The sequence below is a fragment of the Triturus cristatus genome, chromosome 12, assembly GCF_964204655.1.
Source record: "Triturus cristatus chromosome 12, aTriCri1.1, whole genome shotgun sequence".
NCBI lineage: Eukaryota > Metazoa > Chordata > Amphibia > Caudata > Salamandridae > Triturus > Triturus cristatus.
The window spans coordinates 29424935-29447704 of record NC_140595.1 but is presented as its reverse complement, the minus strand read 5'-3'; the positions used below and the strand labels follow the sequence as shown (position 1 = coordinate 29447704).

At 44.0% G+C, this 22770-nt stretch overlaps 1 protein-coding gene across 7 annotated transcripts in view; it reads left to right on the top strand.

Annotated features, from left to right (window-relative positions):
• EPS15L1 (epidermal growth factor receptor pathway substrate 15 like 1) overlaps window positions 1–5507 on the top strand; it is a 318875-nt gene extending 313368 nt beyond the window's left edge. For all 7 annotated transcript variants that reach the window (XM_085639255.1, XM_085639253.1, XM_085639254.1 and 4 more), the window contains one exon: window positions 5275–5507. In XM_085639255.1, the coding sequence (XP_085495381.1) occupies window positions 5275–5321 (47 nt within the window). In that variant the 3' untranslated portion in view covers window positions 5322–5507. The remainder of the gene's footprint in view (window positions 1–5274) is intronic.
• Window positions 5508–22770: the final 17263 nt, after the last annotated feature.

The window sequence follows — 22770 nt, the reverse complement described above, 5'->3', positions numbered from 1 at the left end:
CGGAATTTGCGAGTGCCTCTTGGTTACTCGCAAATTGTGGGCGCAAATCCTATTAATTTCTATGGGCCTCTTGGCCCATAGGAATGAATTGGATGGTATTCCTTGATTGTGAATCTCAATTTGCGATTCGCAATGAAGGAATATTAAGTAATCACAAATATTTTTGCGATTCCTACCTACATTCAATTTAGCGAGTCCTTAATAGCGATTCGGTAAAAAGGCAAAGTTGCTATTGTCTTAGAACCCAATTTAGGCTGTCTGCTACCTCTGGAGTCTTAATGTCACCAATGTTCATCTTCCACTTCCCTTTAGCGATGCTACGGAGAAGTTTTCAATGAAATAATTCTTAGTTAAAGAACCCCTACTAATAAAAAGAGCATCTTCTACCTGATGTTATTTTTGTAGCCACATAAAGGGAGATGCACAAGGCTCGGGACTTCAGGATTCTGTTTCTGACCAGGGGAAGACGCAAGCTCATTCTCCTCATTTGTTTGTTTATAGTTCATTTTATTGACATTTGTTCAGTTTATCTGGCTCATATCATCCTTATTCGGCAATGCATCGCAGAAATGAATGATTACAGTGCGCCGTTGACAACGGTAACAGTTTGACAATGGGCAGTATTGTATCGCAATAGAGGCTCAACCCACATTATCAGATAATGATTCACATTAAGATCCCATAGTGAATCTGCCACGGTCCCCAGATATTGACATGTTCTTGCTGGCATCCCCTTGTCTGATAGCTAGCGTTTACTAGCCTCTAGAACCGTCTCCATCCCTCGCAGCCATCCACAAACAGATGAGGTGGAGGTCGACTTCCAGTTTTGTTAGCCTCTTAGCAAGGAGGAATCCCAAACCTGGGAGAGTACAGGTGCTGTGTGAGAATTCTGCATCACTCACAATTCCCAACAGGCCCTGATTGGGAAATAAACCAATGGGTAAAAGAAGTGTTTTTGCCCGTATGCAAGTGACTACTTGCCAGTATGTCTGAATCATGCCATATCGCTGAATCACATGAAAGAAATCTCCTGGAAGAGACATCTCATTCCGGGGATGACATTTTAGCCATCTTCCAGAGGTGCCCTGACATGAAGTATACTCTTTGCATTTATTGCATTGAATCAGGCTGAGCCTGGCTGAAAATGCCAGTTTCTTTGATGCCATCTTCGCCTCTTGTCAGTTACTTTATTTTATTCGACCTAAATCTGGCTCTGAGGCAGGGTAAATACCAGCATTCCGTAGACCTTCACGGTTTTCTTCCTCCCCTTTGGGCTAAGTATTCGGCTAACTTCTGGAGGTCTGTACTAGGTATAAATTAGCTGTATCACTCCAGTACATGTTTCATATGCAGATTTCTAAAGACCTGGGACTTTTGCATATCAAACTCTTCAGATAGGCCTCAAAAGGTTTTCATGTGGCCATGGTCCTACATATCTCCTACCCGGGAAATCCTGATGACATCCCATTGCTCAAAGCCCATGAAGTCATTCAATTTAGTTGGCCAAGTTACACACCAGAGTGGCGTTTCCAGTTTCAGAAGATAGCCATACGCCTGCAGTCAGTAACCATGTTAGTGACCTGAGGAGTGGTTGGGGCACGGAGTTGTATAAGATATGTAGTAGGTTTTTCCCTACCAGATCAGCCAACTCAACTCAGGTAGCTGAGTTGTCTCGTTGCCCTAACAGGCAGTCATTGAGTGTGGGTAATTGGGCTCCCCAATAATTCAGTTGTATGTCTATCATAGCTAGCCCTCCATTGTACCATGATGGAATGCATTTAATATACACTTCTCGGGGTATATTATACCTTCAGAAAAAAGTAATGGAGTAGTCACAAATCTTTTGGAAGAACACCAGTGAAATTTCATATGGGCAGTTCTGCAAGATGTACAGCACATGTGGAAGAACAATCATCTAAAACAGGGACACTCAACCGGCAATTCAGAACTGGAGCAAATCCTAGGGAGAAAGTTGTCATGGAGGGACATCAGTAGGAATGCCATATTCATTTCTCATGCCTGCTGTGGGTCCCTAGTGACAAGCATCCCTTAGTTCTTAAAACCATCTCTGGCCACCATCAGCTGGGTTTGCCACTTCAGAGCCAGATCCACGCTGTTGAAGGAGTAAACAATAGATTTATTCCAGTTCACCAACAAACCCAAAGCCCCTCCAAAGCTTCGCAATGGCGAGCATGAATAGAAAGGGGGAGAGCGGGCACCACTGTTGCATGCCACCTTCTGCTGTAAACAAAGGTGATGACGCCTGCATTTGTGCAGGCGCGCTACTGTTAAGGAGATCGACCTATGATCAAAACCTTGGTCCCAGGTTCATCCCTTCAAGGACTCTGAAAAGACAGAGCCGGCTTTAAGAATTGGATGCCTTCTCAGTCTACTAATGTGGTCGCAGAGAGGGCTGGATAGATTGACTACACATGCATCTGCCTCAGATCGTGTGTGTCAGTGTCACTGATCCATCGGCATCGAACAGGATCACTACTGGATCTGCCATGCTTCCAGACAGGTTTGCCTTTTGCAAGGCTGTTCAGGTCTAGCTTGAGCTCTTATTCAGGTAGACATAAAGTTCATACTTTAGGTTACATGCAACTGACATGTCATCATTGATGGGTTGCTCAAGGACTCCTCATCTATGTTAACAAATGGTGGTGATAATGAGGAGACCATGCACACTCCTTCAAGGACCAGACTGGGGCCTTCAGTGGAGGCCAAGAAGCTCTCACATCATAGTCAAAGGGTTCAGTGCTGCTTGTACATCGACTTGTACATCAGTGCTGCACGTACATCGAGTGCAATGTTCACATGAGCCATCGAGGGGAGAGCATACTTTATCAATGTCCAGGAGGCTCTTACAAGCACCCACTGTGAAAATGCAGCTGCAGTGTTTGGTTAACATCGGGAGTTATCTTACCCGGGTAGTCCAGGCGGACGGGGTTTAGTAACATTGAGGGTCCACTTACATGGATGGTTTGTGAAAAGGAAGCTACAGTTGACCAGCATTCATTAGCATTGAGGGTTCTCTTCCAGGGGATACTCATCAATAGTCATAAGCACTGAATAGTCCCGCCCACTTGCGAGGACCCTGGAGCATATACAATATATATATATATCCAAAAAACATCTGCGTAGTACAAGGACTTTGGTCACAGACGGAGATGGGGTATCATATCAACCTACTAGAGCTGAGAGCGGTACATCTTGACCTCAAGTCATTGCTCCCTTCCTTCCGCACACGTTCCCTGTTGATTCAGACCGACAACAGCACAACCATATATTTTCTGAACAAATAGGGAGGAACCAGGTCGAGACCCCTCTCACAGGAAGCTCAGACCATATGGAAGTGGCTTCTCGCAAAGAATTTGACCATTTCAGCAATTCATCTCCCAGGTACTCTCAACGTCCATGCAGACTCTCTAAGTCAGACTTTTGTTGAAGCTCACAACTAGGTGCTAAACATCGACGTCGCACAGGACATTTTCCTTCGGGGTGTTTGCAGACGCAACAAATGCAAAATGCCCTGTCTTCGCATTCAGGTTTCACCAACCAGGCTCCAGAGGGAATGCGCTTTGATAAAATGGTCCCAGACATCACTTTATGCTTTTCCACCAATTCCACTCATTACTCTGGTGATCAACAAGTTCTACAGGGCCAAGACTAGAATGATACTGATCGCACCAGAGTGGCCTCGCCAGTGGTGGTATCTGGATCTTCTTCAACTATCCGAGATCCCACACAGGAGGTTACCATGCCGACCGGACTTACTATCCAAGCACAGGGGAAGGTGTTCCACCCCAACCTCTCATCTCTAAGATTGACGGCATGGCTCCTGAGGTCCTCTAGTACGGGCCTCTAGATTTGTCCGCAGACTGTATGAACATTCACTTGCACTGACTGGCTTGCAAAGGCAGCTGCAGGTGGGCCAGTACTTGTTAACAGAGATGCTTCACTTACATGGACAGGCTCGAAAAGGGGATCCGCAGGTGACCTGGATGTGGTTTGCATTGGTATCTTTGTTGAACAAAATGGCTGTTCATGGAGACCTTGAGATAACGTATCGGAGATGCCTATCTGAATGTAGACTGCAGTGGTCTAGATTTTAAAAAATTGAGACTGGAAAAATATCCATAAATCAGTACGATTGGCCCACAAAAATATGAAGCAGGCAGCAAGTTCTGCCTTTAGAAATATTGATATGTAAACATTCCATCACCAAGAGTAACAACAATTTTGTTATTTTTAGTGTTTAGTTAGAAAACATTAACATTTTGCTGTCAAATGTCTTACAAAAGCAACATTGGCAGTTTATAGAGCAGAAACGGTGAGGTCTGTGACATGAAAGATGAAAACAAACTTTTCCATAAGGGTTGATTGTATGGTGGATACTGGTGAAGACATACACACACCTAAGGTAGTTACATTTTTACAGCTAATGTAGATTTATATACACGTACGCCATTGGGCAGCATTCTCTCAAATCTTATGAGCTGCAGTATGTGACCTTTCACGGCAGGCGTGAACGAATGGAAAGAGGGTTGCCTGAAGGCCTGGTGTTAGGCCTAGAAGGTCGAATTACTGGCACTTGGAGGTTGTGTATGCTGATTTGGGAGAAACTCGAAGAATACGGTTAGTCGATCTTAGATCATGAGCAGGTGTATTGCGTGAAAGGATGTTGAAAGGGTAGCAATGAGCATTGGCTTGGAAACAAGCCTGTATGTGACCCTGTTTTAGCAGAAAGCCTGTCAACCTTGTGACGATATGCTGAAGAAGGGAACATGCCTGCGTAGATTATACAGAGTTCTGGTGGCAAACGTTATGACCTTGTTGAACAGTGTAGAGAAGCTTTTGGGTAGGCCCACTTGTAAACTGCTGCTGTAGTCAAGGCTGCATACTTACACCTGTGTAAGCATAGTAATTCAACCTAGTTGGGACATTTTAACATGTTAATTTATTTATGGATAGTTATTACTACATGATTTGTATTTGTACAGTGTTCATTTTTACTCTGTTTTTCTGTATATTTTAGACATTTGGCCCATATTTTTGCTGAATCTGAACAAAGATAAGTACAAAGAGGAAAGGGGCGATTAGAAACCAGATTGCTGTGTGTTCTTCATATTCCTAAGTCGTTTATTATAAGATAGTGTATGTTCCTTGAAATGCCAGAGTTCATGTATTTCTGTTCTTGACAATGCCTTGTATTTCACTGACGTCAGCATACAAATGATTAATTCTCGGTTTCTTCTCGTGTGAAATTTACAGGCCAGGAAGGTGAAAAAACGAAGCGGAAACTGCCACCATTTTCCTGAAATTTACTAATGTATCCAAATATGTACATTCTTGTAGGTCTGTTTATCCTTTAAATATCATGAATCAAGCCGGGTGCGAAAGAGAGCAGAGAGATCATTGAATTTTAACCCAGTCCGTGTCTGTTTAATATAATAAGAGAAATGTTATTGTTTTAATATAATAAATGAAAGTTACTTTTTTTGGAACTTTGTGGTGTCTTGATGTTTTGTTGGGTGTTTATCCTATGGAGAAATAATTTGCGTGACAAGGTAGCAGTGGAGCATGTGTTCACACAACCTGAAACTATAGAGAAACCTTCTGCATTGTCCAGTTTCCTTAACTTGTGCTAAGTCTGCCAGTTGTTTGGCAGGGATAGAACTACGCAAGGGCTGTGTAGGTCTTGCTTACAGTTGGCTTTTAACTCTGTTGTCAAAAACCTATTGTGTACAGTACCAATACTTGAACGTGACCTTGGTTTATCCCAAGACTTATCATTTATTAATTTTTGTGTCAATCGCATTTGCTTGCTTCTTATTTAATGGCTTTCCTTTATTCTTGTGTTTGTTCCTCCCCTGGATTGGATGACTGGTATTATTCTTTGGCTCAGATTAGGGAAAAACTTTTTTCTTTTTCTTTAAGCACTCCATGGTACTGCCTGTGATTTCTTGCTCTCTGCCAATGTGTTGCTTCTCTCTGCACAGCTCTGCCCTTTAGGAAGCTGGCTCTGTATATACTATACCAAAGTAAGGTATAGTCTGCACAGAGTCCAGTGGATCCCCAGAGGCTTTACAGACGCTAAAGTAGATAATACCTTACTCTCTATTTGTGGTAGTGTGGGTGAGCAGTTAGGCTTACCAGAGGGCTGTGTTAAGAATTTGTTGTACACACTCTGGCACGAAATTATTACACACACTCAGTGACTCAATCCAGGCTAATGGTTTCTAAAAATATTACTTTGTTACTTTTATTGAGCTAAAGAAACTTCATTGCAAGTGCGTACAGTATTTAAACTGCAAACCTTTCCAATGCAGTCATTCAATACTTAGTGCAGGACTTTAGCTCAGCAGTTAAATACAGGCTTTAGAAATAGCAATGCTTTGCAGCTCAAGAGAAATACACAGTGCAATGGTTCAAATGAGCAATGTTATCCTATGGGAGGAAAACAGAAATGCCATTTTACAGGTATGTAATTTACTCACAACCCCAGTCTTCGAGGGCTAAGGTCAACACAGGGCAAGGTTCAAGTGAGCAGCAAGACTGCGGCACTTGGGCGGCCGAGTGCAGAGGTCAGATTCGTAGTTGGGTGCCCAACGTTAACCAAAGGAGCCCGGGGGTACCCAAAGTCGTGCCAATTAGAGGTAAGTAAAGCGACTGGGGGAGACCATGAGTCAGCACCAAACACACACCCTCAGTGCCACAGAGGCGGCCGGGTGCAGGGTGCCAACACAGCATCGGGCGCCCAATGCAAATCAAGGGAGGACGAAGGGCTCAAACAAAGGCTGCAGGCTTGAACCAGGAAGCTCAACAAAGGCTGGGCAGGTAAGTTTGGATGTTGAGGGTCACCCGGGCACCGTCGATCGGGCTCCCCAAGGCCTGGGGGTTGCGGATGCTGGGGTGTCTTTGAACGCTGGAATATCCTCACCAGAGCCTGTCGTGGTCAGTGGGGTCCTTCGTGTTGATGCAGGCATTGTCGCGCTATTCTCTGGAGTTCTGGACTTTGTTGAAGGCAGCAGCCCTCCCAGTGGTTTTGGAGGCTGCTGGGCTGCGGACGAGTGGTCAGTTTTCGCAGGATCTAGAGGGCTGCAGACTGGCCAGTAGGGATGGGGCCAAGTCAGTAGTTGTCTTCAGGATTCTTTGGCTGCACAGCTCTTCTTTGTCCTCGTCCTTTGTAGGTCATCGGGAACTAAGGATTAAGATTCAGGGGTGCCCCTAAATACTCAATTTAGGGGCGTTGCAGTTGGAAGGTAGTAGCCAATGGGCTACTTACCTTTAGGGTGACTGCACCCTTTGTATGTCCCCACCCTTTGGGGAGGGGGCATACCCCTAATCCTATTGGCTGAAATCCTCAGAAACAATATGGAGGACTTTCAAAGGAGGGGGTCACTTCAGCTCAGGACACCTTAGAGGTGCTCCTGTCTGAGAGGGGACATGCCTTGCCTGCTTACTAATTTTTTCGTCCACCTTGCTGCCAAAAGTGGGGCTTGGTCAGGGGGCCAGGCATCTCCATTATCGAGAGAGGCCTTAGCTAGCATAACAAAAGGTAGGAAGCCTTTGAGGCTCGCTGCCCTTGAAAGCTGTTCCTGCTTTGGGGTAGATGTGAAGCACCTCAAATCAGAGCAGGTTTTGGTTCTGACCCAGGAGAGCACAAGGCTCCCAACTCAGGTCTGGAAGTGGCAGGCCGGTGTAGACCAGTGAGACACACACTAGTGGTTTGGTAGGTTTTCAGGGGGCCCCTCTGAGTTGCCATCTGAGTACATTTATTAATGATTCCACCACTGGCAACAGTGTGGTCTTATTAATCTGAGATGTTTGGTACCAAACATCTTGGGTTTCAGTGAAGCCATCATGGAGCTATGGAAGTCGTATTTACAAGCTCCTAGACCATTTTCTCGGAATGGCTTCACTCTGCACTTATGTCTAAGAATAGACTTAGACATTATAGGGAAATATCTGCTCATGCAGTTATTCCCTCACCAGAGTTATAGTGCACCCTGCCTAAGGGCTCTAAGGCCTGCTGTAGGGTGACTTACCTACGCCTCTGACAGTACTGGCAGGCCTGGTACACAGGGATGTCTGCCAGGTCGACTCCTCACTTTTAGTTGCACCAAAACATGCAGGCTGTGGTGACAGTGTGCATGTGTTTGGTGAGGGGTCTTTTAAGGTGGATTAATACATGATGCAGCCCTTAGAGACCCTCTCTGGTCTCAATGCCCTTGTTATGTAAGGTTATATAGTTTTGTAGAGCGCATGGCTGCCCAAAGGCTTTACAGCGCTAGGCATAAAATACGGTACAGACTGCAGGAGAAGAGATTAGAAGAACTAGTGGAACAACCAGGTCTTTAATTTTTTCTGAAGGTCGATTCTGTGACTAGGAATCTGAGTTCCCGAGGTAGTGAATTCCATAGCTTGGGTGCTAGATGGGATAAAGATCTTCTACCCCATCTGGCTCTTTTTATTCTGGTTGTATTTAATAGGTGCTCAGTGTTGGATCTAAGAGGTTTTGTCGGGGAGATACACGCGACCGGCTTTCTGATTTTGCAGGGTCCCTTGTTGTTTATGGCTCTGTGTTAGGCAGAGTGCTTTAAATTGAACTCTAGCCTCAATTGGGAGCCAATGTAGAGTTATTTGATGCTTTCCCACTGGTTCCTGAATTGGGATCTTACACAGACGTCTTACCGCAGCATTCTGCACGACCTGTAATTTCTTGATGACATATTTAGGTACGCCCAGAAAGAGGGAGTTGCCATAATCAAAGCGTGAAGTTACTAAAGCATGTATAACAGTCTGTTTTAGCAGTAGGGGATTAGCTCAAGGATCTTGCGGAGCATTCTGAGCAACCCAAAGCAAGTACCTGCCACTTTGTTTGCTTGAGTCTCCATGGTCAGCTCCTTATCCGTCCAAGATTTTTATTTCAGTACTCAGGACTGGTGCCTTTTACAAGTGGCTTATATGTGGCCAGAGGTGTGCCAATTTTGAAAGCAAATGTACAGTTTTGGTAAAGAACATAGGCGCTGCAAACCTGGTTAGCAGGAACCCAGTGCACATTCAGTCAAAGTGCATCAGAATCAGGCACAAAGTGGGGGATAACCATGCAAAAAGGGGCACTTTCCTACATGCTCCACATGCTGTCTGTGTTGGTCCCCATTCCTCCCAGCTCATCCGTAAAGATATGACAGCAGGTATATTTTTGCCTGGTTTAACTACAGAGCTTACTTTAATGGTTTGGTTTTCTTTTATCTTTTTCATTCCACGTGTTGCATTAAAGCCCATATCTTGCCACGCAAAGGCAGCATGTATGGCTGCAGGAAAGGGGCAGGCTGCTGCACTCATTCTGCCTGCATTTGAGCTCAAAGGTGCACTTACTCACGGACTGATGCAGAGCACCAGATGGACAGGGCATTTGTTCCAGTTTCCAGTCGGCCTTGACAATGTTTTTCATTTCAATCCTGACATTTCCTTCTTTATGACTTCTAACAAATGCAAAGGGCTTTCTAAATTATGTTCAGAATTTCCTACATGAAAATTATTTGAAAATTAAACTGTCATTTATGAAGATAGAAAATATTTATTTCAATGTTTAGTTTTGATATACCATAATATGGTATGTGCTTTTCCCACAGTATTTTGAAAAGATTTTCTTTCACTTTTTTTTTATTTTTTATTTAAACAATGTGTTACAAACAAGCATTGGCAAAGCCAATAGTTTGGCACTCCTATTTTAAAAGCATGACCTATTGGCTTTTCAAATGCACGTTTTAAGAAGTAAGATGGTGCATGCACACCCCCTCCACTTGGCTTGGACAGATATCCTCTGTACCACTTGCGTTCCTCTGCATCAGTCCGATTTCCCACGCTGAGGATTGTAACTTACCGTTTGCGTTGCTTACAACGGCAGCTCTACTTTTCTTTTTGGCCCTGTGTGTGGCTCAGCTGTAAATTAAGCTCTACAAGCCAGCCAGGTTCTCGATTGTGAATCAAGTAGGAGCTCTTGGGCCACATTGGTAGGAAAGCGCATGTAGGTTCCATCCTGCTCCCACAGCTTTTAGAAACGTATCTGGTGTTGCTAATCTTACAACTTGTTAATAGGACAGCCTTAAAAGATTGTGGATACCAAATCTTAGTCTCAGCTGAATTTCACTTCTTGGAAACTGCATCCAGACACATTTTCAAAGTCTCTGTATGTTGCGCCCTACATTTAAAAGTTGTGATTAGCTTTAGTTTTTAAGGATTTGAAAAGTTATTATACTTTTCTGAAAATATGAATTCATTGTAAAACTGGAATTTTTTTGTCAAAATCTTCTGGTTCTGTTGATATCCTCCGTACTAGCATGTCAAACAGCCGACTACTACTGCGGGATTCGGTTAATTTTACCTGATGATTCATCATGATATTAACCCAGGGAAGAGTTGATCTACTGTTATGCTTTCATGGCGCCACATATGCGTAGCATGGATTCCATGTAAGCCTGTATCTGCTACGACATCCCAAATGGACCCGTAAACTAGGGGTGCATCAGGATAAGTTTGGAAATTAGTTCCATAGTAAGGGATGTAGAGACATTGTGACATGCGAGTGACTTCTCAGGGTGAGTCTGGAAGGATGGGAAGCAATCCTCATTTGACTTTTTTGACTTTTCTTTTTCTTGGACTTCCCTGAAGAGTTTGAATGCGAAGAAGAGGCGTCACAAGAACAGCCTCGAGAGTAGGAGCAGGTCCACGCTCTTCACTTCGACCGGAAGCGGGTCTTATGCACCTTCCAAGAGTGTTCAACAACATAGAGTCTGACTTTGCGGTCCCAGATCTTGGGATTTACCCAGGCACAGTCCTGGCAAGCCTTTGAGTTGTGCGATAACCCTAAACACCGTAGGCATACATCGTGGGGCTTGTGACAGTCCCTATAAAGTTTGTACCTTGTGGCTTTAGGTGGTGGTATGTTCCCTTGCACACAGAATATTTCAACAACAAACCTCGAAGGCAAGGGAAAAAGTTTGGGAACAATCTCCAGATCTTTGTCCGAAGGCACAGAAAGAAAGGAACTGATATCCACGCACAAGGAGTGGCACCTATATGTGGCTCTGGCATCGCTTCCTGGCTGGGAAGGCATCAATGTGGATCCTCAGGCCCCATCTTCTTGCACGCGGAGACAGTGCTGAGAAGAATCTCCGAATCCACTATGATCCAGAGCCCGGTGTCCCTGCCTGTTCTGGTGCTCATGTCCTGGTGACCTGTCTTATGTCTTACATCCCAGCATAAAGAGGTGATCTGCTGTGAGTGCCTGATGACCACTGGCCATCATGTCTCAGTGACCTCTCTTACATCCCAGCATAAAGAGGTGATCTGCTGTGAGCCAGATCGCGATGCCACCATCTGTCTGGTAATCCTGTCCTCACGATCTATCTTGCATTCTACTTTAAAGATGTGCTTCGTTCTGAGACAGACCCTAATGCTACTGCCTGTTCCGGTGGTCATGTCTTGGTGATCTGTCCTAAATTCTATTGCAAAGAGGAAAAATAGATCTTCATTTGAGGGCCTTTGCATGCAGGGAATTACGATTGCCAGACCACTAGTTTTGCTGGTGGACAGCTTGGAGAATTTCATAAAGGATATGTTTGGTAAGGCAGCAGATATGCTCAAGTTTGTGATATAGCCTTTTTGCCCACTGCTGATGGCTGTACCGGTTGTTAAAGTCCCTGAATCTGAGTTATAGGGCCGAGCCGCAGGCAAGGGCCTCTAATGATGGACAGGGCCTTTAACAACCGGCATAGCCCAAGGCAGAGGGGCTATAAGGCTATTAGAGCATTCCACCCACTAAAGGTAGAATGTTCTAAACTGAAACTGGAAAAACAAAATGAAAAACATTGGATGTTGGAGTTCTGGGCTTTCACCAGCCATTATTACCCTGGAGTTACTTTATTGTCTTCAATGGAGCTCCCACAATTCCAGTGTTCTAATACCCTGTTAATTAAATTAATGTGAGCGGTGTATATGTTAGTGTGTTATTTGGATTGAGAAGAATAGTGGAGGGATAGAAGAGGTAAAAGGTTTGCATTTATATAGCTCTTGCTACCCTTGATGAGGTGTTGAAGCACTTTTCGGTGAAGCAAAAAAGGATTAGTGATCAATTAGTCTAGAGAAATATGAAATTAATTTGAGCGGTGGACATGTTATTCTGTTATTTGGATTGAAAAGGATAGTGGAGGGATGGAATAGTTTGCATTTATATAGTGCTTGCTACCCATGATGAGGTGTTGAAGCGCTATTTGGCAGGTAGCACACTACTCCAGTACCCAAACAGGATTAGTGGGGAATTAGTATTGGGAAATATGAAAGAGGGAAAGGTCTTTTTTCGGAGTTCTTAGCAGTAGGAGGGGGGTTGGGATGAGTAAAGGAATTGTGGAGGGGGAACATTCAGAGGGAAGGGTTTAGAAAGGCTTGTTTGGGAGATCTGAATAGTAAAAGAGGTATGAGATGAAGCAAGGATGGATAGAGGAGGGAAGAGTCTAGAAAGGGTTATTTTGGGGATCATAGCAGTAGTATGGGGTTTGAAATGAATGAGAGAGTGGAGATAGAGGAGATATTGAGAGAGGTATAGGGTGAGAAATAGGGTAGTGCATTGGATATTTATGTTTGAGTACGGTGGTCATGTGGGGAAGAGCCAATTCTTGAGTAGTCTTCTGACGATAAGGTGGTTATCCGTGGTTCATATTTTCAGGGATAAAAAGTTCCATAGTTTGGCTGCTTGAACAGAGAATGATGCACCACCCATGTTTTTGTTCTTGTATGGTGAGATTTTGAGGCGAGGTGCCACTCTAGAGTGGAGGTTCCTTTGTTGAATGTGTTTTGTGAATCTGATAGACTTCTAGCTGCAGATTCCTTACCTTTAAGTTTCCCAGGCGTCAGGCTGGATCTGGAAACTTTTGCTGAGCAATACCCCTTGCGCTCGACGTTAGGTGACTCCATTCAGCTTTGCGTGATGTCGTCGGAGTCGGTAGCGTTGGTAATGCTTGCGGTGCCTATGTTGCGCCACCCAGGCCCGCAGATGCTAGTTCTTTTCTTTCCACACCAGTTCAGCGTTGAACCCGGGAAGAGCTACCCCTCTGCCACTTTTTGGCAGGTTTTTCTTGACTTTTGAGAAATTTTTGGAATCGACTTTGTGTGCGAGGGATGTCTTTGAGGAAGACAGGTTTCAAACCATGCGGAACTTGTTCCTGCATAATGCCCGTTACCGATCCCCACCTCGTATGTCTTTGGTGTCTCGTGCGCGACCACGATACTAAGTCGTGTTCGGACTGTCGGGCGATGACTCCAAAGACCTTGAGGGAGCGAGCGGTGAAGTTACTCGTGGCCCGGCAGGCGACACTGTCGAGCGAGACTCCGAGGCGGTCATGGTCCCATTAGAAGAAGAGGTCACGGGACTGCTCCTAGAGCCCTAAGTCCTCTTCCTCCCATTCGAGGTCCTTGGGACACTCGGGGAAGAGGCACAAGAAGAAGAAGAAGTGCAAGCGGTCTTCGACTTCACCTCAACTGGCGTCCGTCGTCGAGAGAGGTAATGAGCGCCGACTCTCTAGGCACGGTTCCGCGGAGCCAGAGTCGCCTTCGTGCCTCCCCTTCCCTTTCTGGGAGACGGAGCGATTCCCGCTCCAATAAAATAATTTTACGAGGCCATGCGCTGCCTATTTGAGCAGAACGACCCCGCTGGAGAGCCTTCGGTCCCCGCGGGGTCGGGAGGGGCCCCATTGGGTTTGACACCATCGGCTCTGGCCACAACGCCGGTGGGGCCTCAGGGATCCAGATCCGGTTCGACGCCGGTCGTGCCAATGCGACCTTCCCCGGTGTCGGACCCGAAGTCGGTGCCTGCGATGTCGCTGAAGCCCGTCGGTGGTGCAAGCCTCATCCTCATCCCTGACGACACAGAGCCGGAACTGCGTCGATAGATTCTGCTAAGTTAATGGCAGACCCCTCTCCCTTCTCCAACCAGATCTCTCAGTTGTGACAGATGTGTCACTTCTGGGATGGGGCAGCCATCTGGGAGAGGTGGAGTCAGAGTTTCACATAAATTTGTTGGAGCTCCGAGCGATTCGGTTGGCATTGAAATTCTCTCTTTCCTCTGTCGAGGGAACGTTGGTGCAAGTGTTCACGGACAACACCACCGCCATGTGGTACTGTAACAAGCTGGGCGGGGTGGGGTTGTGGACCCTTTGTCGAAAGGTCCTGCGTCTCTGGACATGGCTGGAACAGCAGAGCATAACCCTGGTGGTTCAACACCTGGTAGGTTCTCTGAACGCCAGGGCGGACAGACTCAGCCGTCGTCCAGTCGGAGGTAGCACAAGATCTCTTTCAGCAGTGGGGAGAACCTCGGTTAGATTTGTTCACCTCCGAAGAGAACGCGCAGTGTCAGCAGTACTGCACGCTGGAGTTTCCAAGGCAGCTATCGCTCAGCGACTTGTTTCGTCACAAATGGAGTTCAGGCCTGTTGTACACCTTTCCTCCCATACCACTACTACCCAGGGTTCTGAAGAAGATCAGGAGCGACCAGGCGCAAGTCATTCTTGTGACTCCAGACTGGGCAAGGAGAGTCTGGTATCCAGAGCTTCTGAGAATGAGTGCTGATCCTCCGATAAGGCTGCCTCTACGGGAGTATCTTCTGTCGCAGCAACAGGGGAGGGTTCTCCACCTGAACCTGTCATCTCCATGCCTCCATGCTTGGAGATTGAGCGGCGACAGTTGACCTTCCTCTCGAAGTCTGTTACGTTATTCTGGCAGCCAAGCGTCCCTCGACTAAGACGGTATATGCCTGCTGTTGAAAGAAATTTGTATTATACTGTACAGAAAGGTCCATTGACCCTCTTTCTGCATCTCTTTCTACTGTCCTTTTATTCATTCTAACCCTTGCCCGGCAGGGCTCTGCCTTCGGAACTGTCAAAGGTTACCTTTCTGCCCTCTCTGTTTTTTTGCAGCTGCCAGACCAGCCTTCTCTCTTCAAGTCTCCTATTGTAAATAGATTTCTAAAAGGGCTGGCTCGCTTGTTTCCACCTACGCCCTTAGTTATGCCACAGTAGGACCTTAATTTTGTCCTCACTTACCTGATGTGTGCTCTCTTTGAGCCTTTGCACAATTGTCCCCTCCAGCTGTTAACCATCAAAACAACCTTCTTAGTGGCGGGCGATTACATCGTCCCGGAGGGTGAGTGAGTTGCAGGCTTTATACAGCTCGCCATCTTATCTTATGCCCTTTCTGTACAAGGTGGTGCTATGACCCAGGGCTCCTTTTTGCCAAAAGTTGTGACCCCAATCTATCTGGGTCAGTCCATTACTTTGCCCACCTTCTTTGCTCCTCCGCATCCCTCTAAGGAAGAGGAGCGTCTCCACCGGCTGGACCCAAAAAGAGCATTGTTGTTCTACCTTCACGGCACAAAAGAGTTCCGGGTGGATGACCAACTCTTTGTGGGATACGTGGGAGCAAAGAAGAGAAGGGCAATGCATAAAAGGACCATCTCTCACTTGGTCATTCTCTACATGAAGATTTGTCATGCCTTGGCAAAGAAGCAGCCCCCTGAGGGATTAAGAGCCCATTCCACCAGGGGAAAAACTGCGACTACGGCTTTGGCTCGGGGTGTCCCAGTCCAAGACATCTGTCCGGCAGCAACATGGGCATCTTTTCACACTTTCGCAAAACATTATTGTCCTGATGGGCAAGTACCCAGGGATGGGCATTTTGCCTGTTCAGCCCTGCAAAACCTTTTAGTCTAGGATATGAGTCCACAACCGGAATGGTATGGCTCGGGTATCTGATTCAAAGGTAAGGAATCTGCAGCTAGAAGTCTCTATCAGATGAACAAGTTACTTACCTTCGGTAACGCATTTTCTGGTAGAGAATCTATCTAGCTGCAGATTCCTTACAGCCCCACCCATGCCTCCCTGCTTTGCAGACTAATCTTGTAGGGCTACGGTTGTTCCCCTTTTCATTGCCATAGTTTTGCACACAATTACGTCAGTTACTTCGTGGCTCTGCGTTTCTGGCGTGGAAAATGCGAAAAGTACTGACGTCTGTGCGCCTGGGTGGCGCCTATGTAGGTGCCGCGACGTCATAACCGACGCCAACGACGTCACGCGGAGCCGAATGGAGCCACCCGACGTTGTGCGTAAAGGCCTTGCGTGCGACGTCGAGTGGCTCCATTCGCAACCCAGGTGCACGGGCATCAGTACTTTTTGTATTTTCTACGCCAAAAGCGCAGAGCCACGAAGTAACTGACGTGATTGCTCAACAAGAGTTTCCGGATCCAGCCTCATGCCTCGGAAATTCAAAGGTAAGGAATCTGCGCTAGATAGAGTCTCTACCAGATAATGCGTTTCCAAAGGTAAATAACTTGTTCTTTTAATCCTGATGAAGAGCGATCCTGTTCCATGTATTGTTTTGTGGGTGATACTGAGTAGTTTGAATGTGGATCTCGTGGCAACCGGAAACCAATGTAAGAGTTTCAAGGCAGGGGAATGTGGACTTGTGGCTTAATATGTAAGAGTAGTCTGGCAGCAAAGTTCTGAATCCGTTGTAGTCTTTTCATAGTTGTTATAGGTGATCCGTGGTAGAGGCTATTGGTATAATCGAGTTTTGACAACAAAAAAAGAGAGATGGTAGCCTGGACATTGTGTGGAAATCCCAGGTGGGGGAAGATGTGTTGCATAGTAACAAAGCTTGATCTTGCTAGTTTGTCCACTTGGGCATTCATTGATAGCTTGGAGTCCATGGGAATTCCAAGGTTTCTTACTTCCTTTGATACTTAAGGCGGTGTTCCCAGATCATCAGGCCATGCGGCAAGTGGGTCATCATTTTTTCAGTCGCCACACACGAGTATTTTTGTTTTGGAAGCATTCAATTTGAGATGGCTCCATATCATCCATTGATCCAAGGCTCTGAGACAACTGAAAATTGGTGAGTTTCCAATGTCTTTAGGGCATTCCAGTTGAAGAAGTATTTGTGTGTCATCTGCATAGTTATAGCACATTAGGTGAAACTGATTGATCAGTGCCGGAAATGACTTAATGTAGATGTTGAAAAGCATGGGGAGATGATAGAGCCTTGAGGAACCCTGCTGTTGTGGAGTACGGTTTGGAAGAGAAAAGGGGAGGGTATTGCTGGCATTAGTTCTGTCGCGAAGGTAGGATGCGATCCAGTCTAGAGCAGTCCCCTCTATGCCGGCTTCGTAGAGTCTTGGTATCAGTGTCAAAGGCAGCTGAGAGGTCCAAGAGAAGTAGTGCAGCAACCCTGTTCCCGTCAACTGTGTTCTTAAGCTCATCCAAGATGGCAAGGTGGGCAGATTCTGTGCCTCTTCCTGGACGGAATCTCGTTTGGAAGTCTGAAAGTATTGAGCTTTAGTCAACGAATTTTGACATCTGATCGAACGCTGATCTTTCTATCGGTTTGCCCAGAAAAGGTCCATTTGTAATCTGTCTGTAGTTGCCAGGGTTCAGCTGGCCCAGGGTTGTTTTCTTCAGTAATGGGCGTAGGCATAACTTTTTGAGTTCTTCTGGAAATATTCCGGTAGTTAAGGAGTTGCAGATTCTTCTTCTTACTGGAGTGGCAGCAGAGGTTGTTAGAAGAATTGTCTTGAAGGTTTGCGGTGGACACGGGTCAGAAGGGCTGCCGGCAGGCCTGCTTCCTCTGGCCAGGACCGTAAATTAATTGTGTGAAATGTGGTGGAAAGAATGGAGAGGCTGGGTTAGAGTATTATTGGATTGTTTTTTTGGAAAAGGGTCAGTGCTGGTGCTCTTTTATGTCGAGCCTGGTACTGAATCTCTACAGCGTGCAAAGAGGAGGCTACCTTGATCAATAAAATAAACATGGAAATATATACCAGCTGCCAATTTTCCATAGAGCGCAAAATAAATATGGGTAAATAATGAAATGATGAGCAAAAAGTAAATATAAGTAAATACAGATGCGAAAGTCCATACAGTTAATTACCGTAAACCGGGAGCCATCATTCTTGAGTGATGCTTTGAAAGTCAGCTTGTGTCAGTTTGCACATTTACCCTGGCCTCAAGATCTCTGCCTCTGCCACCCAAATTTTCTTTTTTTGGGAATCCCGTCCACAATCCTCTTTACAATCACCTGTTTCACGTGTACAAACACCCCCAGCCAAGTTTCCGGGATTGCTATCAAGGGTTATCGTATCCTGTGCAGTAGGGCCTGCGCTCCCCAGCTTCCTCTGGTTTTGAAGGGTCTGTGCTGCTGGTGCTGAGGCAGATGGCATCGGCGATGCCTGCCATAGGCCTACTTACGGTCTCACGTTGTCGTGGAGGCGAAATTGAATAAGGTTCGACATTTGCCTCCAGGCCATTTTTTTTTAATTATTTTCATTTGTGCGTAAAAGCGGTCAGTGGTGGGGGTCTTTTCAGACCCACTCCACACTAAGTCATGCCATAGTTACTTACAGACAGCGCCCCTGGAATCATACGGCAAAGGAGAACCAAATTATGTGGCAGAGTTGACTAAATTATGCGGTAAGAAAAGCCAAATTATGCAGCATAATGCAGCACATTTTGTTATAGTATTATTTCATTTTTTAAATATTTTTACACTTGTTCATTCTCTTTGAGCATAGGGTACACCTCATTGGTGCCAGTTTAACACCGAAATATAGGAACATGCAACATAAAGATGGCCAATTAAACATTGCAAAGGGGCTTATACTGCACAGCACAACGTGTCGCTGTGTTTTGAGTAACTTTTGAACTGTTCGCGCTAAAAACCATTTTTTAAAAATAAAATCCTCAGATTATGCAGCAGGTGATGGATTATGTGGCAAATCTATACTTATACAAAAATCGTAGCATTGTACAATCGCATTATTCCAGAGGCCCTGCATACAGCTCTTGTTTGATGGGAAGTAAGGCCGTTTTAAACTCCTGTTGGAGCCTCAAACGTCTGTTGGGCACACATCACGCCATCAAACTGGTCGCTGACACCTTTAATAAGGTAAAGGCTAGAGCCCACCTTCCAAGGAGTGCACACTGGGCTGTTGTGGTGAGGGCAGATCGTGTGTGTTGGGAATCCTGGTATGGCAGCACACTGACCCTCTAGCTTTGGTCTGCCTGTTTTTTGGGTGTGAAGTTGGAAACGGCGCTGTGAGGTTAGAGCATGGAGGGGCACAGAACGAGAAAAGGTTGTGCAAGGAGGTCCCGATGGATGCTACCAGAACCTTAATTGAAAATTTGATTAGATTTACCATTAATAATTGCTCTTCTTTTCTATATTCACTTATTCTCTTAAATATTCTACCTTGATTATTATACTGTAGCCAATCCCACACTCATTAATAACCATGGCCCAGCTGAAAACCTTTGGGTTTTCAGATGAAGAGTTTGCAATACTTGTAGGGACCAGTAATTCCTTTGGTAACAGCTCTATATCAAATATTCAAACTAATGATGACATAAATAAATTGTTAGATCTCAAAAAGAAACTTAAAAGAATGGAAGCCCACGGAGAAAACATGCTAGAATACTTAAAAGCAGGCATTGTACCACAGGGTCTTCGTGTACGCAGCGTTCCAGGATTATTTGTACATATAAAGAATTTTTGGAAAAATGGAGCATGATTGCTAACAGATGCTCAAGGGATCTGATGATATTAATAATTGAAACCGCAAAAGAATTAGCAGCTGTGTTAAATTAGAATTATATGAATTAGACGATAAAATAAGATAAAATAACAATGTAGAAGAAGCCACCAAAAAATTAGAAGAATCAAGCAAAGAATTAGCATCATTTGCTGAATATTTAAATAAGAGAAAATGAGATACATTGATTAAAGACAAAAGGTATTGTACACCAGAAAGAACGTATCCATACCTGAATGAAGATTTCTACAAACAAAATCAATTTATAAATGATCAGACTTCAAGACGACAAAAAGTTACAACTTTTTCAGACACTTCCGATTCGGAAAGTGAAGGAATCCCACACCAATATGAAACAAGCGATACATACAATTTCTTTAATCCTAATAAGAATACTCATCAATCATTTTTAGGACATCGAGGGACACGCAGGGGACGACAGAGAGTCAGGTTTCAACCACAATCCCAACCCAGAGGGAATTATCAGGGACATCATTAACAACCAGACCCTCAACATCTACTAGAGGCAAGGAATCGACAATATTGGAAACACGGAATATAATCCCTATTTTCAATTTGTCATCTCATAATTGGACTCTCCCAGCATGAATCTTCTTTCAAAAGGCTTATCCTACGTACCTCATTCCTTTGTCAATAAATTTGAACTTTATCAAGATATATTCTCTTTTTTTCGCAAAATTAGATTAAAGAAATTCTTTGAATTAGATGAACAAGCTGACAGTAACAGACCCCATGCCAATAGTTTATCTTTACCTTCGACCTTTACACCAACATTAGAACAATTGGGACCCGAAGTGTCAACTTTTGAATATGTAGTACTCAAACGACTTGAACAATCCTTGAGATTTATAGCCAAACCTACATATAACTTAGATAAAGAAGATTTTTTAGCGATGAAAACTATCACAACAAATCGTTAACAATAAAGAATTGCGATAAAGGAGGAGGCATTGTAGTCGTAAATACAGGAGACTATGAACAAAAGATGTTAACCATGCTTAAAGATCAAGCCTTCTATACTAGTATTAAATCCAATCCAACACAAAGAATAGCGAAAAGAATATCAATCCTAACAAAATTCACATTAGATGCAAGGCAAATCACATCGAAAGAACATGAATACCTGAATAACTCAAAAGGCAAAACTGCGTGAATCTATGGTATCCCCAAAATACACAAAGACACTGAAAATCCACTGTATAGACCGATAGTATCCACCATCGGTACGGTGACTGAACCTTTATCTAAATTTGTGGATAACCAGATAAGACCTTATATTTCACAAATTAAGTCCTACATAAAAGATACTAGTGACATAATAAATAAAGTGGAGAATCTAGCATTTAATTCCAACACAGATATACTAGTGACTATAGACATAGAGTCACTGTATAGTAATATTCCTCAAAAGGAAGCTCTAGAAGCCACAGAATGGTTCATAGATGAATTTGAAATACCATGTCCTAAACCCTATAGTTGAGTGTCTACAAATAGTTTCGACAGAGAATATCTTTGAATTCGGGCATCATCTTTTTCACCAAGTTAAAGGCGTAAGTATGGGAGCCTCGGTAGCACCATCTATAGCTAACATCTATATGGCATTTTAGGGGAAAAGATGTATTCATAATAAAGTTGCCCCTTTCTTTGAGTCTGTCTCCCACTGGTCCAGATGTATTGATGACATCTTTTTTATCTGCACCGATGGCGAGGATACTCTGTCACAATTCCTTCAGTGGTTAAAGCAAACCTGAGATTCACCGAACATAGTAGCACGAAAGAAGTCGAATTCTTAGATATTTTAATCAGACATCATTTAGGAAGCCTGGAAGTTGATTTGTATATTAAACCAACTGCAAGAAATACTCTGTTGCATTTCAAGAGTTATCATCCACGAAGCCAAAAACGAAGTATTCCCTTTTCCCAGTTATTAAGAGTTATACACAATTGTTCCAATATATTTGATTTTGACAAACAAGCCATTGGAATGAAAGCAACATTTTTAGAAAGAGGATACCTGCACAGGCTTGTAAGGGAGTCCTACAAACGAGCTAGATTCTACGACAGAGACCGCTTACTTAAAACAGTGAGGGAGCCCACAACGAATCAGTTAGTATGCATAACTAAACATTCTACCTTAAACGTCAAAGTAAAACACATCATCAATACTAATTGACATATTTTAAATTGTGATCCTGAGAATAAAAGAAAACTAGAGAAGCCTTTATATGCATATTGCAGAAATAAAAATCTCAAAGATATTATGGTTCACTCACGGTTTGAACACCATAACTTGAACCAACCATTTATTCAGAAATCGATTGATGGTAGTGCTCCCATTAAGGGAACCGTAAAATGTACCAAGTGTAAATCCTGTGATACAGGGATACAAGGAGAAACTCTGACACACAATGGATTTAAGATTCAAGCCACCAACATGTGGAACTGCAAAACACAAAATGTGATTTATTTAATTCTCTGTCCCTGCCAATTAGGGTATGTCGGAGAAACATCAACACAGAACATCGTTCTGCTATCAGAACAGAAAAACTAACAGCACCCCTAGTAAAACAATATTTAGAATTGCGCCACAAACCAGAAGAAATCCGATGGTGAATTCTAGAAAAGGTCAATCTTCAGGATGACAAAGGTGGTATGAAAGTCCGAAAAAAACGAGAAGTATATTGGATTTTTTCCCCTTGACACATTCAATAATGGTTTGAACTGTGAATTGCCATGGGAAATGCGATTATTTAAAAATATCTGAATCAGGACATCACTTACAATAAAATTGGTCATTTTCTTGTTGAAGCGTTTAAACACTAGGTGCATTGTTATTGTTTGCACCCTGTGTGATAATTTATAGATAATTTCTTAAAATAATTAGTATGAGTATTAATGAATAGGCTTTTAATTCGATTATTTCAAAAAAACACTTTCTTGCTTTATATATCGAATTGTTAAAAATCTGGCATGTATAAAGGAACTGACAATAACAAAAGAGATATAGTTAGGCATCGGCAAATGCGATTAATTATTTGGCAGTCTAGCTTTTTTATCCAGCGCGACTAGTAAAGAGACCATTTCATATTCGATTGGAGCATTGTCTCACG